Source organism: Neovison vison, chromosome 7, assembly GCF_020171115.1.
Source record: "Neovison vison isolate M4711 chromosome 7, ASM_NN_V1, whole genome shotgun sequence".
NCBI classification, from domain to species: Eukaryota; Metazoa; Chordata; class Mammalia; order Carnivora; family Mustelidae; genus Neogale; species Neogale vison.
The window spans coordinates 34,924,628-34,950,194 of record NC_058097.1 but is presented as its reverse complement, the minus strand read 5'-3'; the positions used below and the strand labels follow the sequence as shown (position 1 = coordinate 34,950,194).

At 34.4% G+C, this 25,567-nt stretch overlaps 1 protein-coding gene across 2 annotated transcripts in view; it reads left to right on the top strand.

The window, feature by feature from the left end:
- PHKB (phosphorylase kinase regulatory subunit beta) overlaps positions 1 to 25,567 on the top strand; it is a 234,784-nt gene that overhangs the window by 72,428 nt on the left and 136,789 nt on the right. For both annotated transcript variants that reach the window (XM_044256209.1, XM_044256210.1), the window contains one exon: positions 19,953 to 20,068. In XM_044256209.1, the coding sequence (XP_044112144.1) occupies positions 19,953 to 20,068 (116 nt within the window). The remainder of the gene's footprint in view (positions 1 to 19,952; positions 20,069 to 25,567) is intronic.

Sequence of the window (25,567 nt, the reverse complement as noted above, 5' to 3'; positions counted from 1 at the left end):
CATTTGCAAATAGTGATTGTTTATTTCTTAATTTCCTATGCAAATGTTTCTTCAGTCTTTAACTTACCTAATTTCTCTGGCTAGATCCTCAAATACAATGTTGAATATAAGTGGCAAGAGTGTACATCCTTGTTTTATTTCTGATTTTAGGGGGAGAACTCTCAGTTGTTCAACATTACATCCACATCTCTGGATTTTTTTTTTAATACATCCCTTTTATCAGGTTGAGGAATTTTTGTCTTCCTAGTTTCCTGGGTGCTTCATGAAAAGGTGTTGGATTTTTTCGAATGCCATTTGTGCATCTGTCAAGATGATCATATGGTGTGTTTTATTCTATTGATGTGGTATATTGTAGGGATTGATTATTTCATTTCAAACCAAAAATTGGGATTAAAAACTACTTGTTCATGGTGTATAATCCTTTCTATATGTTGTTGTATTCCATTTTCTAGTATTTTTATTGAGTATTTTTTACATCCATGCTCTTCATGAATATTGGTGTGTCCTTTGTTGGTGGTGGTGGTTTGTTTTGTATTTGCTCTTTTCTTGTGACATCTCTGTCTGGGTTTGGTTTTAGTAAACTAATGGCCTCATAGAATAGGTTAAGTATTTCTTCTTTTGTTTTTTAGAAGAGTTTATGAAAGGTAGGTATTAATTCTTCTTTAAACATTTGGCAGAATTCGCCACAAAGCTAGGTAAGTCTGGGCTTTTCTTTAAGGGAAGATTATTTTTATTATGATTTCACTCTCTCTACTTATTATATGTCTATTCAGATTTTCTGTTTTTTCTTTAGTTGATTTTGGTATATTCCCTCTTTCATTCTTTATTTTAGTGTTTTGAATCCTATCTCCTTTTTCTTCATCAGTGTAGCTAAAAGATTATCAGTTTTATTGGTATTTTCAAAGAATCATTTTTTAGTTTCATTGATTTTTCTCTGCTGTTTTTCTATTCTCTTTTTATTTCTCCTCTAGTTTTAATTATTTACTTCTGTTGGTTTTGTATGGGCTCACATGGTCTTACTCTTCTATAAGTTTAGATTATTGATTTGAGATTGTTCTCCTTTTCAAATATAGGCATTTTTAGGTATAAATCTCCCTCTACAGCCTGCTCTTCTGCATCTCATTATTTGTGATATGTTGTTGGTTTGTATTTGTTCATCTTTGTGTATTTTCTAACTTCCCTTGTGATTTCTTCTTTGGTTCATTGATTATTTAGTAGTGTAATATTTGATTTTCACATATTTGTAAATGTAACAATTTTCCTTTTCCCTCTGTTACTTGTTTATAATTATATTCCATAATTGCAGAACAATTTGGAGTGATTGTAGTAAAATTATTGAATATCATTACTCTCATTTTTGTCTTTTTTTTCATTTTTGTCCTTTTCAACTCAAATTTTAATTTTGGTTCCTGTTAATAATTTTTGTTTCTTTATTGATGCTATATATATATATATATATATATATTCAAGATAAAATTGAGTAGAGTTAAAAATGGACTAGTATGAGGCATAAATCTATAAAATGTAGATGTGGAAATAAATAGAAATTAAAAAGCAACTTAAGAATGTAAGTTGAGAAATAAGAGTCCCTTTGAATCGGGACAGTGTTTAAAAAAAATAGAAAAGAAAGAATAAATCTTTTAGCTACACTGATGAAGAAAAAAGTAGATCACCCTGCTTTGTCCACCCAGAGAGATTATAGTATTTCCCCTCCCCCCATTTTTTTTAAGGTTGTTTTACATCCTCCTGGCTTTGTTTGTGTATCTGTAGTAGCTTCTGACCACTTTGGATTTTTTTAGGGTGCATTTTGCTTGAGTTGTAGCTGATATTTTGGACTCTATTCATTCACTCAACTATCCCTCAACAGAATGACTAGGAAGAGGAACACCCAACAAAGAAAAGAATCAGGGACCATGTCCCCCAACTAATTGATACGGATGTAAGAAAGATGTCAGAGATAGACTTCAGGATAGCAATCATAAAGTCAATAGCTAGGCTTGAAAAAAGCACCAGTGAAAATATAGAATCTCTAATCTAAATAATATCTAATCAGGCCAAACTTAAAAATGCTATGAATGAGATACAGTCTAAGCTGACTACTCTAACAGCCAGGGTAAATGAGGCAGAAGAGAGAATAAGTGATCTAGAAGATAAGCTGATGGAAAGGAAGGAAGTTGAGGAAAACAGAGATAAGCAGGCAGTAGCCCATAAGAAAAGGCTTAGAGAGATTAATGATGCCTTGAAACATTTCAGTGTCAGGACTGTTGGGATCCCTGAGAGGGTGAGGGAAGAGAGACATCTAGAGAGTATATTTGAGCGTATGTGAGTATATTTGAGCAAATCATAGCTGAGAACTTCTCTAATCTGGGGAAGGAAACAAGCATTTGTGTCCAAGAGGCAGATAGGGCCCCTTCTAAAATCAATAAAAAAATAGATCAATACACTGACGTGTAATAGTAAAACTTGCAAATAAAACAGCTGAGGAAACTATCCTGAGAGTAGCTACAGAGACGAGATTCCTTACATATGGAGGTAGGAATATCAGAAAAACATCAGACCTTATCCACAGAAACTTGGCAAGCGAGAAAGGTCTGGCAAGACATATTAAGGGTGCTAAGTGAGAAGAAAATGCAGCCAAGAATACTTTATCCAGCAAGGCTGTCACTCAGAACAGATGGCAAGACAAAGAGCTTCCAGAACTGGCAGAAACTGAAAGAATATGTGACCACCAAGCCAGCCATGAAAGAAATATTAAGGAGGATTCTATAAAAGAAGAAAGACCCCAAGAGTATTATAGACTAGAAATCTACAGAGACGATCTATAGAAATAGGGACTTTACAGGCAGTACAATGACACTAAATTCATACCTTTCAATAGTTACTCTCAACGTGAAGGGCCTCAATGCTCTATATCATACTTAAGGGGCCTATCCAACAAGAAAATCTTAACAGTTATAAATACCTATGCCCCCAACATGGGATCAGCCAACTATATAAACCAACTCTTCACCCAAATAGTCATATTGATAATACTAGTAGGAGATTTCAACACTCCACTCTCAGCAATGGCCAGATGGTCTAAACCAAAGATCAACAAAGAAACAAGAGCTCTGAATGACACATTGGACTAGGTGGACTTTGTAGATATATACAGAACATTCTACCCTGAAACAGCAGAATACTCATTCTTCTCAAGTGCACATGGAACTTTCTCCAGAGTAGACCCCATGTTGGGTCACAAGTCAGGTCTCAACTGATACCAAAAGACTAAGATTATTCCCTGCATATTTTCAGACCAAAATGTTTTGAAACTGGAACTCAATCACAAGAAATAAATTGGAAGGAATTCAAACACTTGGAAGTTAAAGAGCTTCCTGCTATAGAATGAACAGGTCAAGCAGAAAGTTACAGAAGAACTTAAACAATTTATGGAAACTAATAAGAATGAAAACAAATCGGTCCAAAACTGACGGAATACTGCAAAGGCAGTCCTAAGGGGGAAATACACAGCCATCCAAGCCTCTCTCAGAAAAGTAGAAAAGTCCCAAATGCACAAGCTAACCTTAGACCTAAAAGAGCTGTACAAAGAGCAGCAAATAAAACCTAAAGCAAGCAGGAGAAGAGAAATAATAAAGATTAGCACAGAGATCAATGAAATAGAAACCAGAAAAACAGTAGAACAGATCAACAAAACTAGAAGCTAGTTCTTTGAAAGAATTAATAAAGGCCATAAACCTCTGGCCAGACTTATCCAAAAGAAAAGAGAAAGGACCCAAATCAATAAAATCAGGAACAAAAGGGGAGAAATCACGACCAATACCAAGAAAACAGAGACAGTTATTAGCACTTATTATTAGCAGTTATATGCCAGCAAGCTAGGTAGTTTGGAAGAAATGAATGCATTCCTGGAAACTTATAATCTATCAGGACTGAAACAGGAAAAAATAGACAATTGGAACAGACCAATAACCAGCAAGGAAATTGAAACAGTTATCAAAAGCCTCTCCAAAAACAAGAGTCCAGGGCCAGGTGGTTCCCAGGGGAATTCTACCAAACATTTAAAAAGATAATACCTATTCTACTGCAGGTGTTTCAAAAAATAGAAATGGAAGAAAAAAGTCCAAACTGTTTCTGTAAGGCCAGCATTACCCTGATCCCCAAACCAGGCAAAGACCCCTTGCAACAAAAAGGAGAATTGCAGACCAAAATCCCTGGTCAACATGGATAGATGCCAAAATACTCTCCAAGTTCCTAGTCAATAGGATCCAACAGTACATTAAAAGGATTATTCACTACCACCAGGTGGGATTTATTCCTGACATGCAAGGGAGATTCAACATTTGCAGATGAATCAATGTGATAGATCACATCAACAAAAGAGACAAGAATCATATGATCCTCTCAATGCAGAAAAAGCATTTGAGAAAATACAGCATCCTTTCTTGATTAAAACTCTTCATGGTGGGGGGTTAGTGGGAACATACCTCAATCTTATAAAAGCCATCTATGAAAAGCACACAACAAATAGCATTCTCACTGGGGAAAAACTGGGAACTTTTCCCTTTATGTCAGGAATAGGACAGGTATGCCCAGTCTCACCACTGTTGTTCAATGTAGTAGTAGAAGTTCTAGCCTCAACAATCAGACAACAAAAAGAAATAAAAGGCGTTCAAATTGGCAAGGGAGTTGAACTCTTGCTCTTCATAGATGACGTGAAACTTGGATGTGGAAAACCCAAAAGACTCCACCTCCAAATCACTAGAACTCGTAAAGCAAATCAGCAATGTGGCAGGATACAAAATCAGTGCACAGAAATCAGTCACTTTTCTATACACTAACAATGTGACTCAAGAAAGAGAAATTAAGGAATAAATCCCACTCAAAACTGCACCAAAAACCAATATACCTAAGAATAAAACTAACCAAAGAGTTTAAAGATCTATGCTCTAGAAACCACTGAACACTTATGAAAGAAATTGGGGAAGACACAAAGAGATGGAAAAACATTCCATGCCCATGGATTGGAAGAATAAACATTTTGGAAATGTCTTTGCTGCCCAGAACCATCTACACTTTCAATGGAATCCCTGTCAAAAGACCATTGACATTTTTCACAGAGCTGGAACAAACAATCCTAAAATTTGAATGGAGCCAGAAGAGACCCCAAATTGCTAGGGGAATGTTGAAAAAGAAAGCCAAAGCTGGGGGCATCACAATGCCTGACTTCAATCTATGCTACAAAGCTGTGCTCATCAAGACAGCAAGGTACTGCACAAAAACAGCCACATAGATCAGTGGAATGGACTAGAGAGCCCAGAAACAAACCCTTAAATAATGGCTAGGAAAGAGTATCCAATGGAAAAAAAGCAATCTCTTCAATAAATGGTCCTCAGAAAATTGGGCAGCTATATACAGAAGAATAAAACTGGATCATTCCGTTACACCGTCCACAGATATAAACTCAAAATGGATGAAAGACCTCAGTGTGAGACAGGAATCCATCAAAATCCTAGAGGAGAACATAGGTGGTAACCTCTTTGACAATGGCCACACAACTTCTTTCAAGAACATCTTCAAAGGCCAGGGAAACAAAAACAAAAGTGAACTTTTGGGACTTCCAACAAGATAAAAAGCTTCTGTACAGCAAAGGAAACAGTCAATAAAACTAAGAGGCAACCCATAGAATGGGAGAAGTTATTTGCAAATGACATTACAGATAACGGGGCTAGTATCCAAGATCTATAAAGACCTTCTCTAACTCAACACCCCAAAACCCAATAATCCCATCCAAAAATGGGCAGAAGACATGAATAGACACTTTTCCAAAGAAGACATACCAATGGCTAACAGACATGAAAAAATTTTTCAACATTTGAAAATTCGAATCAAATCCACGAGATACCACCATACAATATTGCAGTTAGAATGCAAATATTAACAAAGCAGGAAATAGCAAATGTTGGCAAGGATGTGGAGAATGGGAAACCCTCTTACACTTTTGGTGGGAAAGCAAGATGTTAACAGTCACTTTGGGAAAACAGTATTGGCATTCCTCAAAAATAAGAAAAGAAGAACTTCTCTCTGACCCAGCAATTGTACTGCTGAGTATTTACCTCACAGATACAGATGTAGTGAAAAGAAGGGCCACATGCACCCCAATGTTCATAGGAGCAATGTCCATAATATCCAAACTGTGGAAGGAGCTAAGATGTCCTTCAATAGATAAATGGATAAAGAAGATGTGGTTCATTTATACCATGGAATATTTCTGCCATCAGAAAGGATGAATACCTAACATTTTCATCAACATGAGTGGATCTGGAGGGAATTAAGCTAAGTGAAATAAGTGAAGCAGAGAAAGACTTTTCATATGGTTTCACTCATATGTGGGATGGAGGAATAGCTGGGAGGACCATAGGGGAAGAGAGGGAAATCTGAATGGGAAGAAATCCAAGGGGGAGACATGCCATGAGAGACTCTGGACATCGTCTGGCAAACTGAGGGGTTATAGGAGGGATGGGGTGGATGGATAGGGTAACCAGGTGATGGATATTAAGGGAGGGCACATGATGTGATGTGCACTGGGTATTATATGCAACTAATGAATCAGTGAACACTACATCAAAAACTAATGATGTACTGTATATTGGCTAATTGAGCATAAAAAAAAACCGCTTTTTATATTTGTGTTGGATATATGACTGTTACTGAATAAATTTAGGGTTTTTGTGTTTAATAAAGCTTGTTTTACGAATATTTGAAATTTATCTTTCATCCTTAGCTTTCTAAAATTATACTTCTTTATGAAAGGATAGACTAATTTATCCTGTATCTTTTGGAAGTTACTAAAGTAGCTTTAATGAAAAGTTGCTTATTTTTTCTCATATAATATGATGCCTGTAGATATTTGACTGCTTGGTCTATTAGTTTCTCTTTATCTCAAATGGCTGCTCTACTGGCATCATGGCAAAAAAGAAGGGGGAAGGTTGATAAAAGTGGTGTGTTAGCTAGTTTTTCTCAGAAATAGCCTTTAAAAAAATCAGAAATCTCAAAATCTTTCCCCAAAGTCCTCTGCAAATTCAGGCTTATGCCTTATATAAGGTACTTCCAGCAAAGGAGGCAGGCTGGGAAAGTATGTTCTTTTTTCTTTTTTTTTTTTCCCTGCCTCTACAGTTGGTTTGTTCAATAGAAATGTAATGTGAGCCACTTACATAGTTTAAAATTTACAGTGGCTACATTAAAAACAGATGAAATTTCTTTTTATAATGTATTTCTTTAATGCAATATACTGATAATATCTTTATTTCAACATGTAATAAATATAAATTATTATGTTGATATTTTATATTTTTATCTAAGTCTTCAAAATTGGTATGTATTTTGCACTGAAAGTTAAATTGGACTAGGTACATAGTAAATACTCAATAAGCACTGGCTAATGGCTACCTTAGTTACTGTACATGGTTGTTTCCTATCTTTGCCTATCATTTACAGTATGTTGAATTTTCACAATGTTATAAAATGATTTTGTGTAAGAATCAGGAACTTACTTTTCTTTAGGTATTCTCCCATCTCCTTCCCCTCATTTCAAAACCCAGCTTTTCCTGATGAAAGAAAGCTTACTTTACCTCATTTTTGTATTTTGCTTGTGGTATCTCCTGAGAAATTTAGTGTCTCATAAGCCAACTTGTTGCAAAAATTTGTTCTTTCGAGCCGTATTCCAGTCATCCGAGTCATTGGCTAACCACTGCTAACATTCTGTGTCCCCATACCCTCTGTCCCATGTTCTGTCTCTTGAAATGTTCATGTTCCTGAAACCTTTCCGCATACCTTAAATGGCAATTTGCCCTTCCCTTGTGGTGATACTTTACACATAATTCATGCTGCATTACAGTGTTATTTAAGAGGTATCTTGGTTATGATGTGTTATAGAAAGAATTAAACACAAATTATCATCATCCATCACACAAATCATTTTTCCAATATTGCATCTAGGTTGGGGTGCTATAATCTATGGGGAATTTACAGACATTGGAGGAGGTTCAGGTTTGTTACTGTTAGAAAAATAGGGCCTTGTAATGCTTGCATCATTGTAAATATTTTAGAATAGATGCTAGAACCATACACACCTAGAAAGATATGGTTGGTATGATGATTTCTTGAGCTCTTTTCCAACCCAGTCTCCAAATATTTAAAAATAACAGTTTTATTCTATTTTTGCCAACAAAATAAAAATATTTCCCAGATATAAAAATGTGTTTCTAGTTCCCTATAAAAGCTTAGAAATTTATGAATTGAATTTTGTTCGTTTGTTTCATTGTCTGTGTAGTGTTGTTAGGAGTTAAGAGAGATGGGGAAATTTAAATAATGTTCCAATAGGATTAAAATGAATTTTTAATTGTTACAATAGCTTCCCATTTCAGGATAATATTATAACTTGGGGAATTAAAAAAAATTAGGCCTACAGTATGTTGGCATACATTCCTTTACCTAATTAAACAATAAATGAAACAAGATGGGATTGGGAGGGAGACAAACCATAAGAGACTCTAAATCTCACAAAAGAAACAGAGGGTTGCTGGGGAGAGGTGGGTAGGGAAAGAGTGGTTGGGTTATGGAAACTGGGGGGGATATGTGCTATGGTGAGTGCTGTGAAGTGTGTAAACCTGGCGATTGATAGACCTGTACCCCTGGGGCTAATAATACATTATATGTTAATAAAAAATTTTAAAAAAGAATAGTGTCACCAAAAGATGTATTCTCAAATATTAGTTATTACTGAAATAAAACTGATGGATTAAAAAATACCAATAGTTTCATGAGCCACAATAAGCTGGAATAGCCACTTCTCTTACTGCAGAAATATATACAAATTATCTTAACTATATAAAATGGTCATTGTTTGATATGGATTCACTTTTCTATATTACCTATTTTAGGAAAATAATATAATACTAGTAATTGTTAGTAGTAATGCATTTATTTTTCTAATGTTTATGTTTAATAAACAAAGAGTTATAACCTTTAGGTTATATACAAGTTAAATGTACATATAGTCAGAGTCTTTATTTCTATTTCTTCAGGAAATACTAATATTTTAGTTTAGTGAATGGCTGAATTACTTGTCTAAAATTTTTTAATCTGTTACATGGTATGAAGAAACATGTTCCCTGGTTAAATATCATTTGTGACAAATATTTCTACTTGACAATGAAATGACTTTTTATGACTAGAATTCATTTGCATTGGTCAAACTAAAATATATCATGTTTAGCTACAAAGCAATTTTGAATAACCATTCTTGAATTACAGCATAAAATTGTACTTTCAGAATTATTCCAAATTACTCTGAGAGGAAGGCAAGATCTTCTGCAAGTTACTGAAATTTTGAACAATTCTCTTTCCATGTAATCAAGTAGCATTTAGGATATATAATCTTCCTATAATTTTCATCCAGAATTAAAAGTCATTAATATCCCGTAGTATGGCAGGAAAAATCTTTTTAGTGACTTACCTATTTTTATTTGTTTTTTAACTCTTCCTTTGCAACGTTAGTGCATTTTGATTTTGTTGCTATTAGTTGCAGGTTCTCCACTGCCATGGTAATGAAGTCACTGATGGTAAGATGAGGTGCTGAAGTTAGAATTTAAATATTTGGTCTGTGAATAATACTCTTTAGGATATTATTTTCCAGTTCTGAAATTCCTTTATTGTTATTTGATATCCCATGATGCCTGACTGGTAAGTCTCAAGACTTCAGTATTTTTCTTTTTAGAATTTCAAAATTCTGCTTATCTCACTTAAAAATTTGTAAAGGCTTTTTATTTATTTATTTATATCAAATTATATTATTTGCTATTTCATAGTTATTATTTGGTTGCAGTGTCCTGAATCTGGCAAAGGATATGTGGGTTTTCTTCAGTAGAATTTTTATTAGGATGACAAAAATTTTGTTTTCTGAAATCCCTGGATGAAGATTCTTTAGACTTGAATGCCCCTACACTTGTCACCAGTAACAGTATAACAGAGTTAGAAGAGTAAGTCCTTATCAATGACAAACTATTTTAATATATGGAGAAGAGTGCAGGGTATAGTTCTCTTGGGAAAGACTAATTTTTAAATTTTAATATTCCTGGAATTTATGCATACAAATGATCCCTGTTTTAGGGGAGGGAGGGCTTTTTCTTCAACAATGCCGAAGTATGGAAAGGATAATTGGTTTTTCTGTTGGTGTTTACTGAGGTGTAAATATATGATGTTTTTTTTCCAACAAATATTTCTTGTGGACCTTTCATGTATAAGAAGGTAATGTGATATAATGGTGAATAAGATAGCTCATCCAAACTTAAGAAATCAGTGAAGTTTTTTCTTTTAGGGAATTTCCTCATCCAGGTTGATATCTGAAGGCAGTGTAGGAATTATAGGTGGGCGAAGCAGTAGGAAAAGAATATATTAGGGAGAAATAATATGTAGAAATCACCAAACTTGGGAAAGAACATAGATGATTCTAGGAACTGGAAGAAGGTTCACTTCCAAGTGTTTGGGAACAACCCAAGAGAGGTAGTTGAGTACTTGTCATGAGAAATTTTTGTCATGTTTCTGTAAATGTGATAATACAACTGAATAAGCAGATTTAACTCCAAAAATATGTACTATTAGGTAAACTATAACAAAATTTATTTAAAAAAAAAAAACTATGTGACCAAGCATAAATGAAAGAAAAGGAAATTCCTAGATGCCAGAAATGATAAGGAAATTAGCAGATTTGTATTTGATTTGGTGATTTGGGTAAGCTCAGGGATCTAATAGATTCAGATATATTGCATCACTTAGCTATTCCAGTTTCTTAACAAAGTACCCCCAAATTTAGTGTCTTATTTACAAGTTTTGTTTCCTACTGGTCTATAGACCAGTTCCCTACTGGTCTATAGAAGAGCTGATCAGTTCTGCTGATTTGCCAATTCTGCTTGGCCACCTGAGCTCACTGATGCATATTATGACTAGTTAATAGATTGACAGCTGATTAAAGATGGCATTAACTGATATAAACCATCTCTGCTCTATGTGGTCTATCAACCTCCAGAAAGGAGCTAGAATTATTCTTAAGGGAAAGTTAAGGATCTGAGAGAGCAGATGCATATAAGGCCTTTTGAAGCAGAGGCTCAGATTTGGCACACCCTCTCTTGTGTCACATTCTGGTGGCTGAAGTAAATCATGTGTCTGACCTCTTTTAGAAAGAACTATAAAATCATATTTCAAGGGTCTAAATGAAGAGAAGGATGTTTAGTTGTGCAATCTCTGTGTCATAGAGCTTATGGGCCAAGAGTTTGAGTTTTTAAAAGGTCACATTGAAACAAGAGTTGTTGCCTGGGCTCATTCAAGACAAGATGTTACATGTGAATTCTGTGCATGAACTTATAAAGAACTGTCCTCTTGAAGGAGAATTTAAAAAAAACCTCAGGTCACTGGCCTAGAGATTAGGAAGCTAGGACCCTAAATTGAAACTTTTAAGCCTGTGCAATATGTGGATATGTGGTCTGATACAAAGGTAAAATTGCTTCTTAGGTACATATCCACAAATGAAAACCTTTACTGAAAGAAGTTAAATAATACAAATAATAATTACAAATGATTACAAATTACATGAGGAAATTATTCAAAACAACCACATACAGCAGATAGGAAAGCTTGCATGCCAAGAATTTTAGGTAATAGAACTGTTTTTAAGAGACTCTAGAATAAAAATGTTTAAATTGTTAAATATTAACATTAGATAAAATAAAGAATATATGAAAAAGAACCAAAAGTGATTATTAGAAATAAAGATTAAAGAACAACTAAAAAGTTAGTAGTAAAGAGTAGATTGGACATTGTTGAAGAAAGAATTTATGAACTGGAAGATGGTTTTGGGAGAACAGAAAGGTAAAAAGAAAATATGAAAACAGATTTAAGATAATTGAGGATAGAATAAGAAGGTCATTCTTTTTTTAAATAAATGCTTTTTAAAAATTTTTTATTTTTATTTGTTTTTATTTTTTTATAAACATATAATGTATTATTAGCTCCAGGGGTACAGATCTGTGAATTGCCAGGTTTACACACTTCACAGCACTCACCATAGCATATACCCTCCCCAATGTCCATAACTCCACCACCCTCTTCCCACTCCCCTCCCCCTGGCCATCCTCAGTTTGTTTTGTGACATTAAGAGTCTCTTACGGTTTGTCTCCCTCCTGATCCTATCTTGTTTCATTTATTCTTTCCCTACCCCCCAAACCTCCCATGCTGCAGGGAGATCATATGATAGTTGTCTTTCTCTGATTGACTTATTTAGCTAAGCATAATACCGTCTAGTTCCATCCACGTCATAGCAAATGGCAAGATTTCATTTCTTTTGATGGCTGCATAGTATTCCATTGTATATTTATACCACATAAGAAGGTTATTCTTAAGAATAACCAGTAAAGAGAATTGGGGAAAGGCAATATTTGAAGAATATTCGAAGAAGTGGTGATTGATATCTGAATTGATGAAAACATGAGTCTTAGAATAGATAAAAATACATTCTCCCCTCCCACTGCCCTCCTTGCCCCACCTAGAAAACCCCTAGTAAATTATAGAACAAGTAATAGAGGAAGGCTGGGTCTCTAAATGACATTGTGGAACTAAGCTGCCATGCCAGTCTGTGTTTTAGAAGGTTTATGATTTTTTTCAGTTAAAAAAATTATTTTGATTGCTTAAAACAACATAGTGACACTCAGATGGATGAAATGTGCAACTCTTTGTTTATAGCTCTAAATGAGAAAGCCCCTATGTAGGGCCACACTGGGGTTTGTAACTGAGGACAGGGTAACAAGATGCAATTATAGGAAACAGTTTATGTATAGCAAGGAGGGTGGAGTTAACTAGGTTTTGTAGTCTCCATTGTACTGGGTAATTTAGTACTCCTGTGGGCCCCAGGGTCTGTCTCTATTTTTATGGGATCTGAAGTAATTAAGGTGAGTGCAAAATGCATGGAGTGTGAGAACCCAGTTAGGGAAGTGGCTGAGATATGAACTTAATCAGTACTTAATCCTCTATCTTAACACAGGAAGAGCCTCCTTTATCCAGGTCTTCAAAACTGAGAAAAGACTGCTTTAAAACAAATAAGTAAACAAGACTATATTACACATAGACAAACTGTATGGTATAAGAAATCAATTATAGCTTAAAATGCCATTGTATTTGGGGGATTTCTTTTTACAGCAGTCTTTTTTTTTTTTCTTACCCCATATGTTTAAGGTATAGGTGTAAAAAGGGACATTGCTTAATGATTAAAGGATCATTTCACTGTGAAGATGAAATAGTGCTGTATAAACCTAACAGTATATCCTCAAAGTATATAAAACAAAAATTTAATGGAACAGGTGGGAGATTTTTAACACATTTCCCTTAGAAAATGATAAACTGAGAAGACAAGAAAAATGAAAGTTATAATATATATTATTTGACTAGCACAATTAGTCTCTACAAAATTTGACAAAGACTAAATGAGTAACAAAGAAAAAATGAGTATTTTCTCTGACCACATTAAATTTAGAAGTCAATTGGTAAAAGATATCCATTAAATATCCTGTTTTTGGAAACAAAATATACACTTCTGTTTTATGATTTTGAAGAAGTAATGAAAATGGAAATTGAGAAATAATGTGGAATGACAGTGAAACACTATGCACCAAAACTTGTGGAATGTAGCTGTGAAGTTATTAGTAGGCAATTTTTACCTTTGAATGCACATATTAGAAAAGAGTTACAATGAAAATCCAGCAAGTTAAGTATCCTATTTTTAAATTCAGAAAAAGGATACTATAATAAACATGAAGCAAGTACAAGGAAGAAAGTAATAAAGATAAAAATAGGAATAATTATATAAAATATGAAGTTAGAATAGAGATTGCCAACAAAGCCAAGAATTGGATTTTTTAAAGGTTAATAATTTAAACCAACCTCTTAACAAAATTTTCCCAGGAGAAAAGAAATACTTTTGAACATATGAATAATATTAGGAATGAAAGGAGAATATAACTACAAATAAGTAGACATTTAAAGAGAGAGACTATACCATAAGAAATTATTTGGCAATAAATATCAAAATGATTCCAAATGGAATGTTTTCTAGGAAAACCCTAAGTTACTGTTATAAGTTGATTTGTGCCCCCCCTCCAGCTTCTACAAATTTATATATTAAAACCCAAAGGCTCCATACCTCAAAATGTGGTCTTGTTTGGAAATATGGCTGTTCCAAATGTATTTGTAGATAAGGCCTTTACATAGGAAAGTTTAAATCAGGCCCACAGGGTGAGACTTAATACAGTCTGACTGGTGTCCTTATAAGAGGAAGGAGTTGGAACATACAAGAGAAACCAGGGGCCTATGTGATTAGAGGAATAATCATGTGAGGACAAAGTAGCAAGAGTGTGGCCTACCTGTAAGTCAAAAAGGCCTTAGAAGAAACCAGATCTGCTGGCATCTTGATCTTTGTATATGGCCTCCACAACTATGAGAAAATAAATACCTCTCTCAGTATGTTGCTATGGTAACTGATACCGTTACTAATACTAACTTAAGAAGTAGAAAAATAAAATAGAATTATATTATAATATTTCTTAACCTTTTTGTTGTTGTTGCCCTCCAGAGTGGGGAAAACTATGTAAGCTTTCTGTAATGTGAGAAATTAGGGAATAAGATTTTGTCAAGGTAGAGTTGAGTATTCCAGGGCCACACCCTATTCTAATAAGTAAGATTTTTTCCTTTTGCTTCTGAAAACCGATTTTTACCCTCTGAGGAATGCATGATCTATAGTCTTTGAGAAAAGTAAATTATTGGTAAGAAATCTTTTCCCTTCCCTCTCAACCTCTCCAGAAAAACAACTGTTCCAGCTAGCTCTGTAGGGAAACCCACCAAAGTTTAAAGGAAGGGGTAATTTCTGACTGGCTTTTCTCCTATTCTGCCGTTTTTAACATGGGACATTTATCCAAATAATCGTTAATAAAGGTGCTGTTCATCTAGTTATCATGTCTACACTAGTAAGAATTTGGAAAGAAGAAGGGGCTTTAAAAACTGTTCCTAGAAGCCTTACCTGCTGTGACTTCAGCCTAACTTTATTGGTCACCAGTTTTCTTTTTTAAACCATGCAGGGCATTTTGACAACATCTAGTGAAGTCGAAAGTACACTTAGTCTATAATTAAGCAGTTCAGCTTCCAGAACTTACACTCTTACACTTCCATACTTACACTCTTAGCATATCAATTATACCTCTTTTTACTTTTTTAACTTGTTGCCCTTGAGTTTGTAATATACATTTACAACTAATCCAAGTCCGCTTTCAACTAACACTGTACCATTTCATGTGTGGTATTTCTTAATAACAAAATAACCCTAATTCCTTCCTTGTATCTTTGCTGTCAGTAACTTTATTTATATATAAGGGTACATTTAGATAGAAAAATACATAATCAATTACATTGTTGCTATTTATTATTTTGAATGAACTGTTATCTGTTAAATCCATTAAGAGTAATAAAAATAAAGAATTTTATTTCACCTTCATTCATTTATTTAATTTTTAAAAATATTTTATTTATTTATTTAGCAGAGAAAGACAAGTGAGAGAGAGGGAACACAAGCAGGGGAAAGTGAGAGAGGGAGAAGCAGGCTTCCCTTTGAGCAGAGAGCCCAATGTGGAGCTCGATCCCAGGATCTTGGGATCATGACCTGAGCCAAAGACAGACAATGACTGAGCCACCCAAGTGTCCCTCACATTCACTTATTTATATTTGAATTTCTGTTTATTATTTTCTGTCTCTCTAAAGAACTTTTAACATTTCTTGCAAGACAGGCCTACTGGCAACAAATTTCCTCAATTTATGTGTACCTGAAAAAGTTTTTATTTCTCCTTCACTCTTGAAGGATAATTTCACAGGGTATAGGATTCTAAGTTGATGGGGTTTTTTTCCCCCTCTCTCTCAGCACTTCTAGTATTTCATTCCAATTTCGCTTGAATGGTTCTGATAAAAAGTCGAATGTAATTCTTAGCCTTCTTCTACTGTAGGTAACATTATTGTTTCCTTTTATTTTTTCTGGGTTTTTTTATTTAACTTTGAGTTTTTTGTTATTTGAAAATGATGTGCTGAGGTGTTGTTTTGGGGAACATTTATTATACTTAATTTTCTCTGAACTTCCTTTATATGTGATTTGGTATTTGACTTTTAATATGGGGGCATACTTCATTGTTATTATTTAAAATATTTCTTCTATTTTTTTCATTATTCTCATCCTGATATGCCAATTACATGTATATTACACCTTTTTTAGTTGTCTCACAGCCCTTGAATATTCTGTTTGTGTTTTTCAGTCTTTGATCTCTTCGCTTTTCAGTTTTCAAGAATTCTGTTTATATAGCCTCTGGCTGAGATTCTTTCTTCAGTTGTGCTGAATATCTGATAAGTTCATCAAAGGCATTTTAATTTCTATTATAGTATTTTTTATATCTAGCATTGTTGAGGAGTTTGTTCTTTGAATGTCCATCTCTGATTACATTGCCCATGTGTTCTTGTTTACTACTACTTCATTTGACAGATTCCATACCATAATTAGTCAGTTATTTTAAATTTAGTCTGACAGTTCCAATATCCCTGTCATATATAGTTCTGATGTTTACTTTGTCTCTTCAGGTTGTGTGAGGTTTTTTTTTTTCCTTTTGATATGCCCTATAACTTTTTCTTGATAGCTGGACATGATGTACTATAAAAAGAACTATTGTAAATAGGCCTTTAGTAATGTGGTGGTGAGATATGAGGGGAAAGGATACAAAGTATTCTGTAATCCTAATCAGGTCTAGTCTTTTAGTTAGCCTGTGCCTCTGGACTATGAACTTCACAAGTATATCTCATTTTTTTTTTTTTCCCCTCTCACCTTGGGCAGAATAAGATGGCTATAGTAGGCTCTAGTTGAGTATTTCTCTTCTTCATGTGGAAGGTTAGAGCTGACTGGAGTTGGTATTTCCCTTTCCCCAGGTCAGTTAGGGCCCACTAGGCAAGGTCTGGTTAGTCAAGGTCTGGTTAACTAATTTGAGGCCTTGTTATGAAAAACAAAATGTTCCAATGTAGAGATTTCCCCCACAGTCTGGAAGTAGAGTGTTCCTATGGAACCTTTTGTAAGCCTTAATTTGTAAAGTGAAGATTATCCCCCACTTTCTCAAAGTTTGTATTACACCACTTTGCTTTCACAAAAGACTTGCATTACTATAGTAATAGTTTGTTTGTTTGTTTTTGTAAAATTGAAAACCCTCATTGGATTTCTTTCAGTTAGTGAAAACAGGTAGTAATGTAGGTCTTTTGTAAAAGTGAACTAGCTTAAGAACATTTAGAAAGCACAGATAGTTGTATTTCAGAATGGTTTCTTTTCCCCTCCCCCTTCTGGAAGACATAGGAGATTTTCCTCAGACATTTTCTATAGGAACCTGGTGGAGTTTTTGCAGGTAAATCTCAGTATATAGTGGGGAACTACTTATGACTTCCTCCTGGAGCAGTATACTCTCAGAGCTTTAACTCTCAATTTTTAACTGTGCCTCTCCCAGCACAATTACAGTTCAGGTTTTACCACCCTGGCCCTGGTTCCCAAGGTGACTTCTGCTCATGAGTCTCTACCCCAGGAAGCCATGCCTGCCTGTATTCACTTGTAGGTCTCTTCTGTCTTAGGGCAGCAGTATGTTCTGTCTCCATACCCCGCCCCCACACTTTATGGATATAAGTAGAGTTGTCAATTTTTCAGTTTGTACAGCTTTTTACTTGTTAGGAGAGAGTGGAATGGCAATTCCCAGTCTCTTTACTTGTGGAACTAGAATCTAAATGGTATTTTAGTTTTTCTCACAGGGCTTGTTAGCCAAAAATGCCTTTCCAGCCATTTATACCATGTAGGCATTCTGAGCAAACTGCTTACTTGGGCCTAGTCCTGTCCTAAAGCCCTCCTAAGAGAAGGAAGGAACAGGAATATAGAGAGATTATATACTTGAGAAGTTTGTTATGAAAGGAAGGAGGACTTAGATGTTTTCAAATCTTTAAACTTGAAGTATTTTCTGTATGCATTATAGAATCTAAATAATTCTAAAGACCATAGAAGAGCTAAAGTTACTAGGTTTTGTGACAATGGACCAGGATTTTTCTACAGGCAGGTTTTCCTAGGGTGTATAGCAAGAAACTGGGAAAGCTGGGGAGACCCTCAATAATATTTAAACTAAAAAAAGAATAACATTTAAACTAAAAAAAAAGTTTTTTGTAGGTATGTAATGCTTCACTCTTGCGTAGGGAAGTTATGGGACAGGTGTGTGTTTTGTGGAAATCTAGAATTATCTTATGCTCTGTTCTGTTTCTTTGAGACTCCAGCACCCTTATTGCTTTTTTCTTCACTGAAATTTGTCAACTGTTTTTGACCCTAAGGGCAAACATCTCTGTTGGGATACAGGGTAGAAATGTCAGGAATTCCGACATGAACCACAAGATGAAGCGTTCATGTTTTGTGAAATCATCTGGGTAGACTGCTTTATGATCAACTCTTGAGCAATGCCTTTGTTGACTCTGGGCTTAAATACTTTGTAGAGATCCTAAAGAACAAAGAAGAATCATTTTAAGAGGCTGTGGTTTTCTCTGGTCTGATTTCTCAAATAACTTTTTTCTTTGCTTTCTTCTACTATAATTTGGCACAGTTTCTGGTATACTGGTGAAATCTTGCCTTGGCTTTTTAATTAATGTGTCATTTCAAAAATTTTGTGTATACTTTATTAACTATAATTTTTAAAAATACAATAATTACAATGGCGTAAAGAGGTTTTTCTTTTCTTTCTTTTTTTTTTTTTTTTACTTAAATTCAAGTTAGCTAACATATAGTGTAGTATTGGTTTCTAGAGTAGAATTTAGTGATTCATTACTTATAAATAACACCAGTGCTCATCCTGACAAGTGCCCTCTTTAATGCCCATAACCCATTTAGTGTACCTCTCCCATCCATCACTGTGTCATTCTTAAAATTACATACATTATATTACTTATGTGTATGGGGAGAGGTGGGAGATACATATTGCCACTTCAGAAGGGATCTCGAGATGGAGGATAGTTAGGTAAGTGCACATACTCAATTTGCGATATTGAACCAAACATGGTAACTAAATTTAAAGCATTATAATTAAGGCCAGTTGTTCAGTTAAGATACTGTCTTCCCTAAAATGAACAGTTCTTTAAAATAAGAACTGGCTGTAATCTCTGCTTTCTAGAGTTACTTTTGAGAGTTTAACTTTCATTATTTGTCTGAAATCTTTACAGGGGAACTGTGACTCTTGGCTTATTGGTTGGTGCTCATTTCTATCCATTAGCTTTGAGTTTGTAAGAATGGATATCAACAGTTGTAGAAAAGACCAAAAGAATATTAGATTCCAGGATTAATAGACTCAAGACTCCAGGTTAATCTTAACGAGTCAGTTAATGGATTGACTCATTTCAGAACTGAGAAATACTTTTTTATCTCTAAAGTTTTAGATTTATTTAAAATTTTACATGAACATTTTAGATAACAAATATTTATTATAAAATGATGCTTTATATTTTTCTTAATTCTCAAGATACCCAGTGTCTATGAACAGTAATAGGTACATTGCTGAAAAATTATAAGTTGGAGCATTGACAGGGTTTAAATTTCATTTCTGTACTGTGTATTAAGTTCTCAGTTGAGGCTTCATATTAGAAAAACCAGGTATAACAGGGTACTCATAGTAATATAAAAAACAGTAATTTAAACATACTAAGAAAGTATTGGTACCAAGTGTGTAATTGGATTTCAAATGATAATCTAATTGCTCTTATCAATATCTAAAGTTCCTGCTACTATATGGGTCCTTATGTTTCATTTTTTTATTTTTTAGGTCTCTTTTATTCAAAACCTTGTATTTTGTGTAGAAAGAGTTTACCGTGTACCTGACTTTGGTGTCTGGGAAAGAGGAAGCAAATATAATAATGGAAGCACAGAGCTACATTCGAGGTAATTTGGTGATTCTTGAGTTTTTTAAAAAAAATTTAAATGTGTGGAATTTGAATAAAAATCAAAGTATTAGATTGCAACTATCGTTTCTATGTTAACTTTCATCTCTTTTTTTCCTATATATGATGCAGATGAAATTCACTTAAAATTAAAGCAAGAGACTACTCTCAGGGCCCAGAAACAGATGGAAGAAAAAAAGCAGGATATCTTTCCCAACTTCCCGTGGTTTCGGTACAGGCATATCGGCCTCCAGTCCAAGGCTTGGCCTTCCTGCTCAACCAATTATTTCTCTTTTTTTCTTCTTGAAATGATACCATTTGAAAGATCAAATACATTAAAATTGCCAAATGCCAAATGTATATTCATTGCACATGAAGTTCCCTTCCATACTGTAGAGCTGGCTTAACCAGATACCCATACCCTTCATACAAAACTTAACATTTATTGTTTTCTGTAGGAGATGTGATCGACATCTTGCATTCTGGTTTAGTGGGGTTCATAAACAACAATAGCTTATGACTGATGTTAGTGGTATATGAATTTCCTTTACTCCTTAACGTTAGGGAAATAACTTTAGTGACTGACTGCACCTTTTAGCTCTATTGCACCAAAATTAAAATATCTAGGAATATAGTTAACCCAGGAAGTTAAAGAGCTGTACTCCAAAAACTATAAAACATTGATGAAAGAAAGTGAAAATGACCCAAACAAATGGAAAGATATTCCATGCTTGTGGATTGGAAGAACCAGTATTATTATATGGCTCATACTACCCAAAGCAATCTACTGATTTAATGCAGTCCCTATCAAAATTCTAATGAAACTTTTCACAGAACTAGAACATTAATCCTAAAATCTGTATGGAACCACAAAAGACCCCCAATAGCCAAAGCAACTTTGAGAAATACAAACAAAGTTAGTGATATCACAATTGCATATTTCAAGATATACTACAAAGCTACGTAATCAAAACAGTATAGTACCAGCACAAAAATAGACATAGATCAATGGAACAGAATAGAGGGCCCAGAAGTAACCCGTAATTATATGTTTAGTTAACCTGGAACAAAGGAGGCAAAATTATACAATGGGGTAATATAGCCTCTTCAACAAATAGTATTGGGAAAACTGGATAGCTACATGCGAAAGAATGAAACTGGACCAGTTTCTTATACTATACATAAAAGTAGACTCAAACTGGATTAAAGCCCTGAATGTGAGTCCTAAAACCATGACATTCCTAGAAGAAAACCTAGACAGGAATTATTTTGACATTAGTCACAGAAATATTTTTCTCCTCAGGTGAGGGAACCAAAACCAAAATTAAATTATTGGGACTACACCAAAATAAAAAGCTTTTTACAGTGAAGAAAACCATCAACAAAAGAGGCAACCTACTGAATGGGAGAAGGTATTGCAAATGGCATATCTGTTGAGGGGTTAATATCCAAAATATATAAATAATCTGTACAGTTCCACTTCAAATAAACAAAGAATGTGATTTTAAAAATGGGCCGTGTACCAGAATGGACATTTTCTCAAAAAAAAAAAAAAAAAACTACAGAGACGAACAGAAACATGAAAAGGTGGTCATCAGGGAAATACAAATTAAAAGCACAATAAGATCTAATTCTACATCTGTCAGAATGGCTACATCATAAACACAAGAAATAAGTGTTGACGAGGATGTAGAGAAAAAGGAAACTTTCTGTGCTGTTGGTGGGAATGCAACAATTATAGTATAGAGGTTCCTCAAAAAATTAAAAATAGAATTACTATATGATCTAGTAATTCTGCTATTGGGTATTTACCCAAGGAAAACAAAAACACTAATTTGAAAAGATACGTACACTCCTATGTTTACTGCCACAGTGTGTACTACAGCCAAGATATGGAAGCAACCCAAGTGTCCCATCGAAGATGTATGAGTAAAAAAGATTATATCACATAGGATGTGATATCTATATATATTCCATTATATCCGTATAATGGAATATTACTCAGCCTTAAAATAGAATGAGATCTTGCTATCTGTAACAGTATGGATGGACCTAGAAAGTATAATTCTAAGAGAAATAAGTCAGTCAGAGAAAGACAAATACCAAAGACAAATATGATATCACTCATATGTGGAATTTATAGAACAAAACAATGACAAAAAGAGACAAAAAAAAAAAAAAAAAAACAGAGAACAAACTTGGGGTTGCCAGAGGAGGGGTTGGGGGATAGGTCAAATAAAGGGGATTAAGAATTCACATATCTTCTAATTTTTTTTTTTTTTTAAAGTAGGCTCTACATCCAACATGGGGCTTGAATTTATGCCCCTGAGTTTAGGAGTCTGATGCTCTACTGACTGAGCCAGCTAGGTGTCCCAGGAGTATATGTTTGTTTGTTTGTTTCTTTCTTTCTTTTTTAAGAGGGAGAGTGGGAGGTGAGGAAGTGGAGGGAGAGACTAGTAAGCAGACTTCATGCCCAGCATGGAGCCTAGTGCAGGGTTCGATCTCACAACTCTGAGGTCACTACTTAAGTGGAAATCAAAAGTCAAGACACTTAACTGACTGAGCCACCCAGGTGCCCCAAGAATATACATGTCTTGAGCATTTAGTAATGTATAGAATTGTTGAGTCATTGTGTTGTACACCTGAAACTAAAATAACACTGTACGTTAATTATACTTGAATTTTTTAAAAAAAAGTATCATACAATTAATTAGGCTTCTCAATTTCACACTAAAAGATTTAAGATTTAAAGGTTATCAACTATAGGTTTAGATCATTGGGACTTAAATGGACTGTAGAAACAGATTAGGAATCATTAGTTAAGAAGATATACTTTTTTGAATATAACGACTAATCATACACAAAAAAATTAAGCTGATCTAAGATACTTAGTAAACTAAAAATTGGCTCCAGATCACTAGCTGTATATCCTCATGCCTCAGTTTCCTCATCTACAAAATGAACCAACAACAGTTTCTACTTCATAAAATTGTTGTAATGATGGAGTTAACATATACAAATCATTTGATTACCTAAGCAGAAGTAAGCATTAGAATGCAAGAGTACTTACATATTTCAGAGTATGTTAATAACAAATATTGAAACAAAGAAGATTTTTCTATTAACTTTAGGAAACTAATTTATACACATTTTTCTATAAGTTTATGATTTATATGAGGCATTTTGTAATATAGAGCAGGATAGTAGCAATCAGGAAGAAGTCAGTGGAGTAGAAAAATGATTTGTGGGAAGTTCATTTCAGGCATTAAGCAAATTCTGGAAAATACTAAAAATAGGAAAATAAATAGAAAATTCGATTTCAGTTATCATTCAAATTAAGTTCTTAACACTCCAGATTATCAAATTGCAAGAAAGTAGATCTAATTAGAAAAGGTGATTTTTAAAAATCTATCTTCCTTTTCAGTATTTATGATTTGTCATTGCCCTTCCCTGCTTTTTAATAACCATTTAGTATATTCCATTGTGAACCTACTGACATTCTCAGTATATAATATTTGGAGTAAGGGTTTTTCTGTTTATTGCTTTATATTTTTCTGTTTTCTGTTTACTGTAGTAAACTCAGGAAGAACCTTGGGTAAAGGTTACCATTAACCCAAAAAATGAGGGTATTGGAGTGTCCCCTGTGAAAAAAACAGAGAGGCTCCAACAAGTTTGCATGTAACAGAGGTGCCAGACTTTTAAATTGAATCATTAAGGATTTTATTTCAAGACTCCGAAGATTATTATGTGATGTTCTTTGCTATCTTTTGCATGCAAAGTCAATCTTAATTTGTGACAGGTCAGTTCTATTCAAATGGATGGGAAATTGAAGTTTGCCTTTTAGATTTGGGTTTGGATAGTGGGTTTTACACATTTAACATTGATTTCCTAATTTTCTATGGTGTATTACTTTATAATTCCCCAAAAGAACTTTAAGCACTTTTTTCCCCCAAACATTTCTGAACTCTGATCTCTACAAGCATGTTTTGGATGTGTCATGTCTGGTGCCAAAAGGGTGTTTTGAAACTGCAGGAGATCTGAGCCTCGTGGCATTCATGGGCTCAGTAATGGCAATGGTGGTAGGAGGCTGGTAGTAGAATATAGAGCTGCTACTAGACACGGACAATTCATCTATCCCAGAACTATCTATTCTAGTTGGATGTGATCTTTACTGCTTAATACAATATCTTTGTTATATCCAAAGCTGTTCTTAGGATGTTTCAGACATCCTGAAATTCTGTACCCCTTAAGTAGTCTATGATAATTGCTCCCATAAGTAAGTATTCATACTGTCCTTTTTCTTCTAACTTACTTTTCCTCTCTTCATCTCTGTGCTATACAGTCCTTCTGCAGGAGTCAGTAAAAGAGCACAATCTGACTAGTTCCTTGGTGCTTACTAAGGTCTTGGCCAGAGTGACTGGCTTGATAAGTGTTTCTTCTTTCCTTGCCTCATTGCACACATCGCTTCTAAGCTGCACCTTGATCAAAGAAGATTTCTGCCTCTGGGCCCACAATATGCATGCTGTAGTATTCTGAGGTCAGAGGCTCCCTCTTCAGCATCCAAGCTCAGCTGTTGCTTAATAATTGAAATCTCTCGTTCTGTACAGGTACAGAATATTTTTTATTTAGGCCATACCAGGAACATATTACTGCCTTTTATACAGAAGAAAGTTAAAGGTTAGAAAGTTTTGTGCTTCTCCCCCTACACACACCTTAAATAATACAAATCACTAGATAGTAGAGCTAGAACTGGATTCTAGGTGTTTGGCCTCCAAATGGAAAGTTGTTTGAACTATATCGTGTTGTAATTTAAAGTCTTAAAAAGTTTCCTAAAGTTTGAAATAACAGCAGGGTGTGCAATCTTGGTGAAATTTTGGAAAGTTTTAAGAATATCTTTAAGTAATCATTAAAGTTTGATTCAGCTTAATGCTTTGGTTAGTCCCTCGCCGATCTACCCTTTTCAGCTCCAGGTTTGCTGATATCTATTTTAGTTCAAATTCTTTAATTATTTAGTATTTCTTAGCTAAACCCCAAAGGTTTTTTTGTAAAAAGTGATCTCATTACATTTATCTGAACCCCATTCTTGCAGCAACCTCACCTTTTTCGAGGGCTTTAATAAAAGGGTCTATTGCTCTAAGGTTACAATGAATCTTTTTAAAAACATTTCCTAAGTAACCATTCCCAGTTTTCTGGTCTTTCTATTGACCCTATTTTCCTCAAACAATATGTTCCTTTCAGTTTCTGCTAAGGTGTCTGGAACCATACCAGATAATTCTCTTTTCTCCTGTTCAGTCTCAGTCTTTGAGCAAGTTCCTATACATTTAAAAATCCTCTTCTTTGATTTAATTATATTTTCCTCCATATATAATTTTGGTACATATTTATTGTAGCACTAATTCTTAACCCCCAAAGTTAAATATCCAAGTAGTCTTCTCAACCTTTCCAAGTTTAATTTATGTATTTTTATCTTAATATTTCCCCGTCTTCCCCCTTAATACTT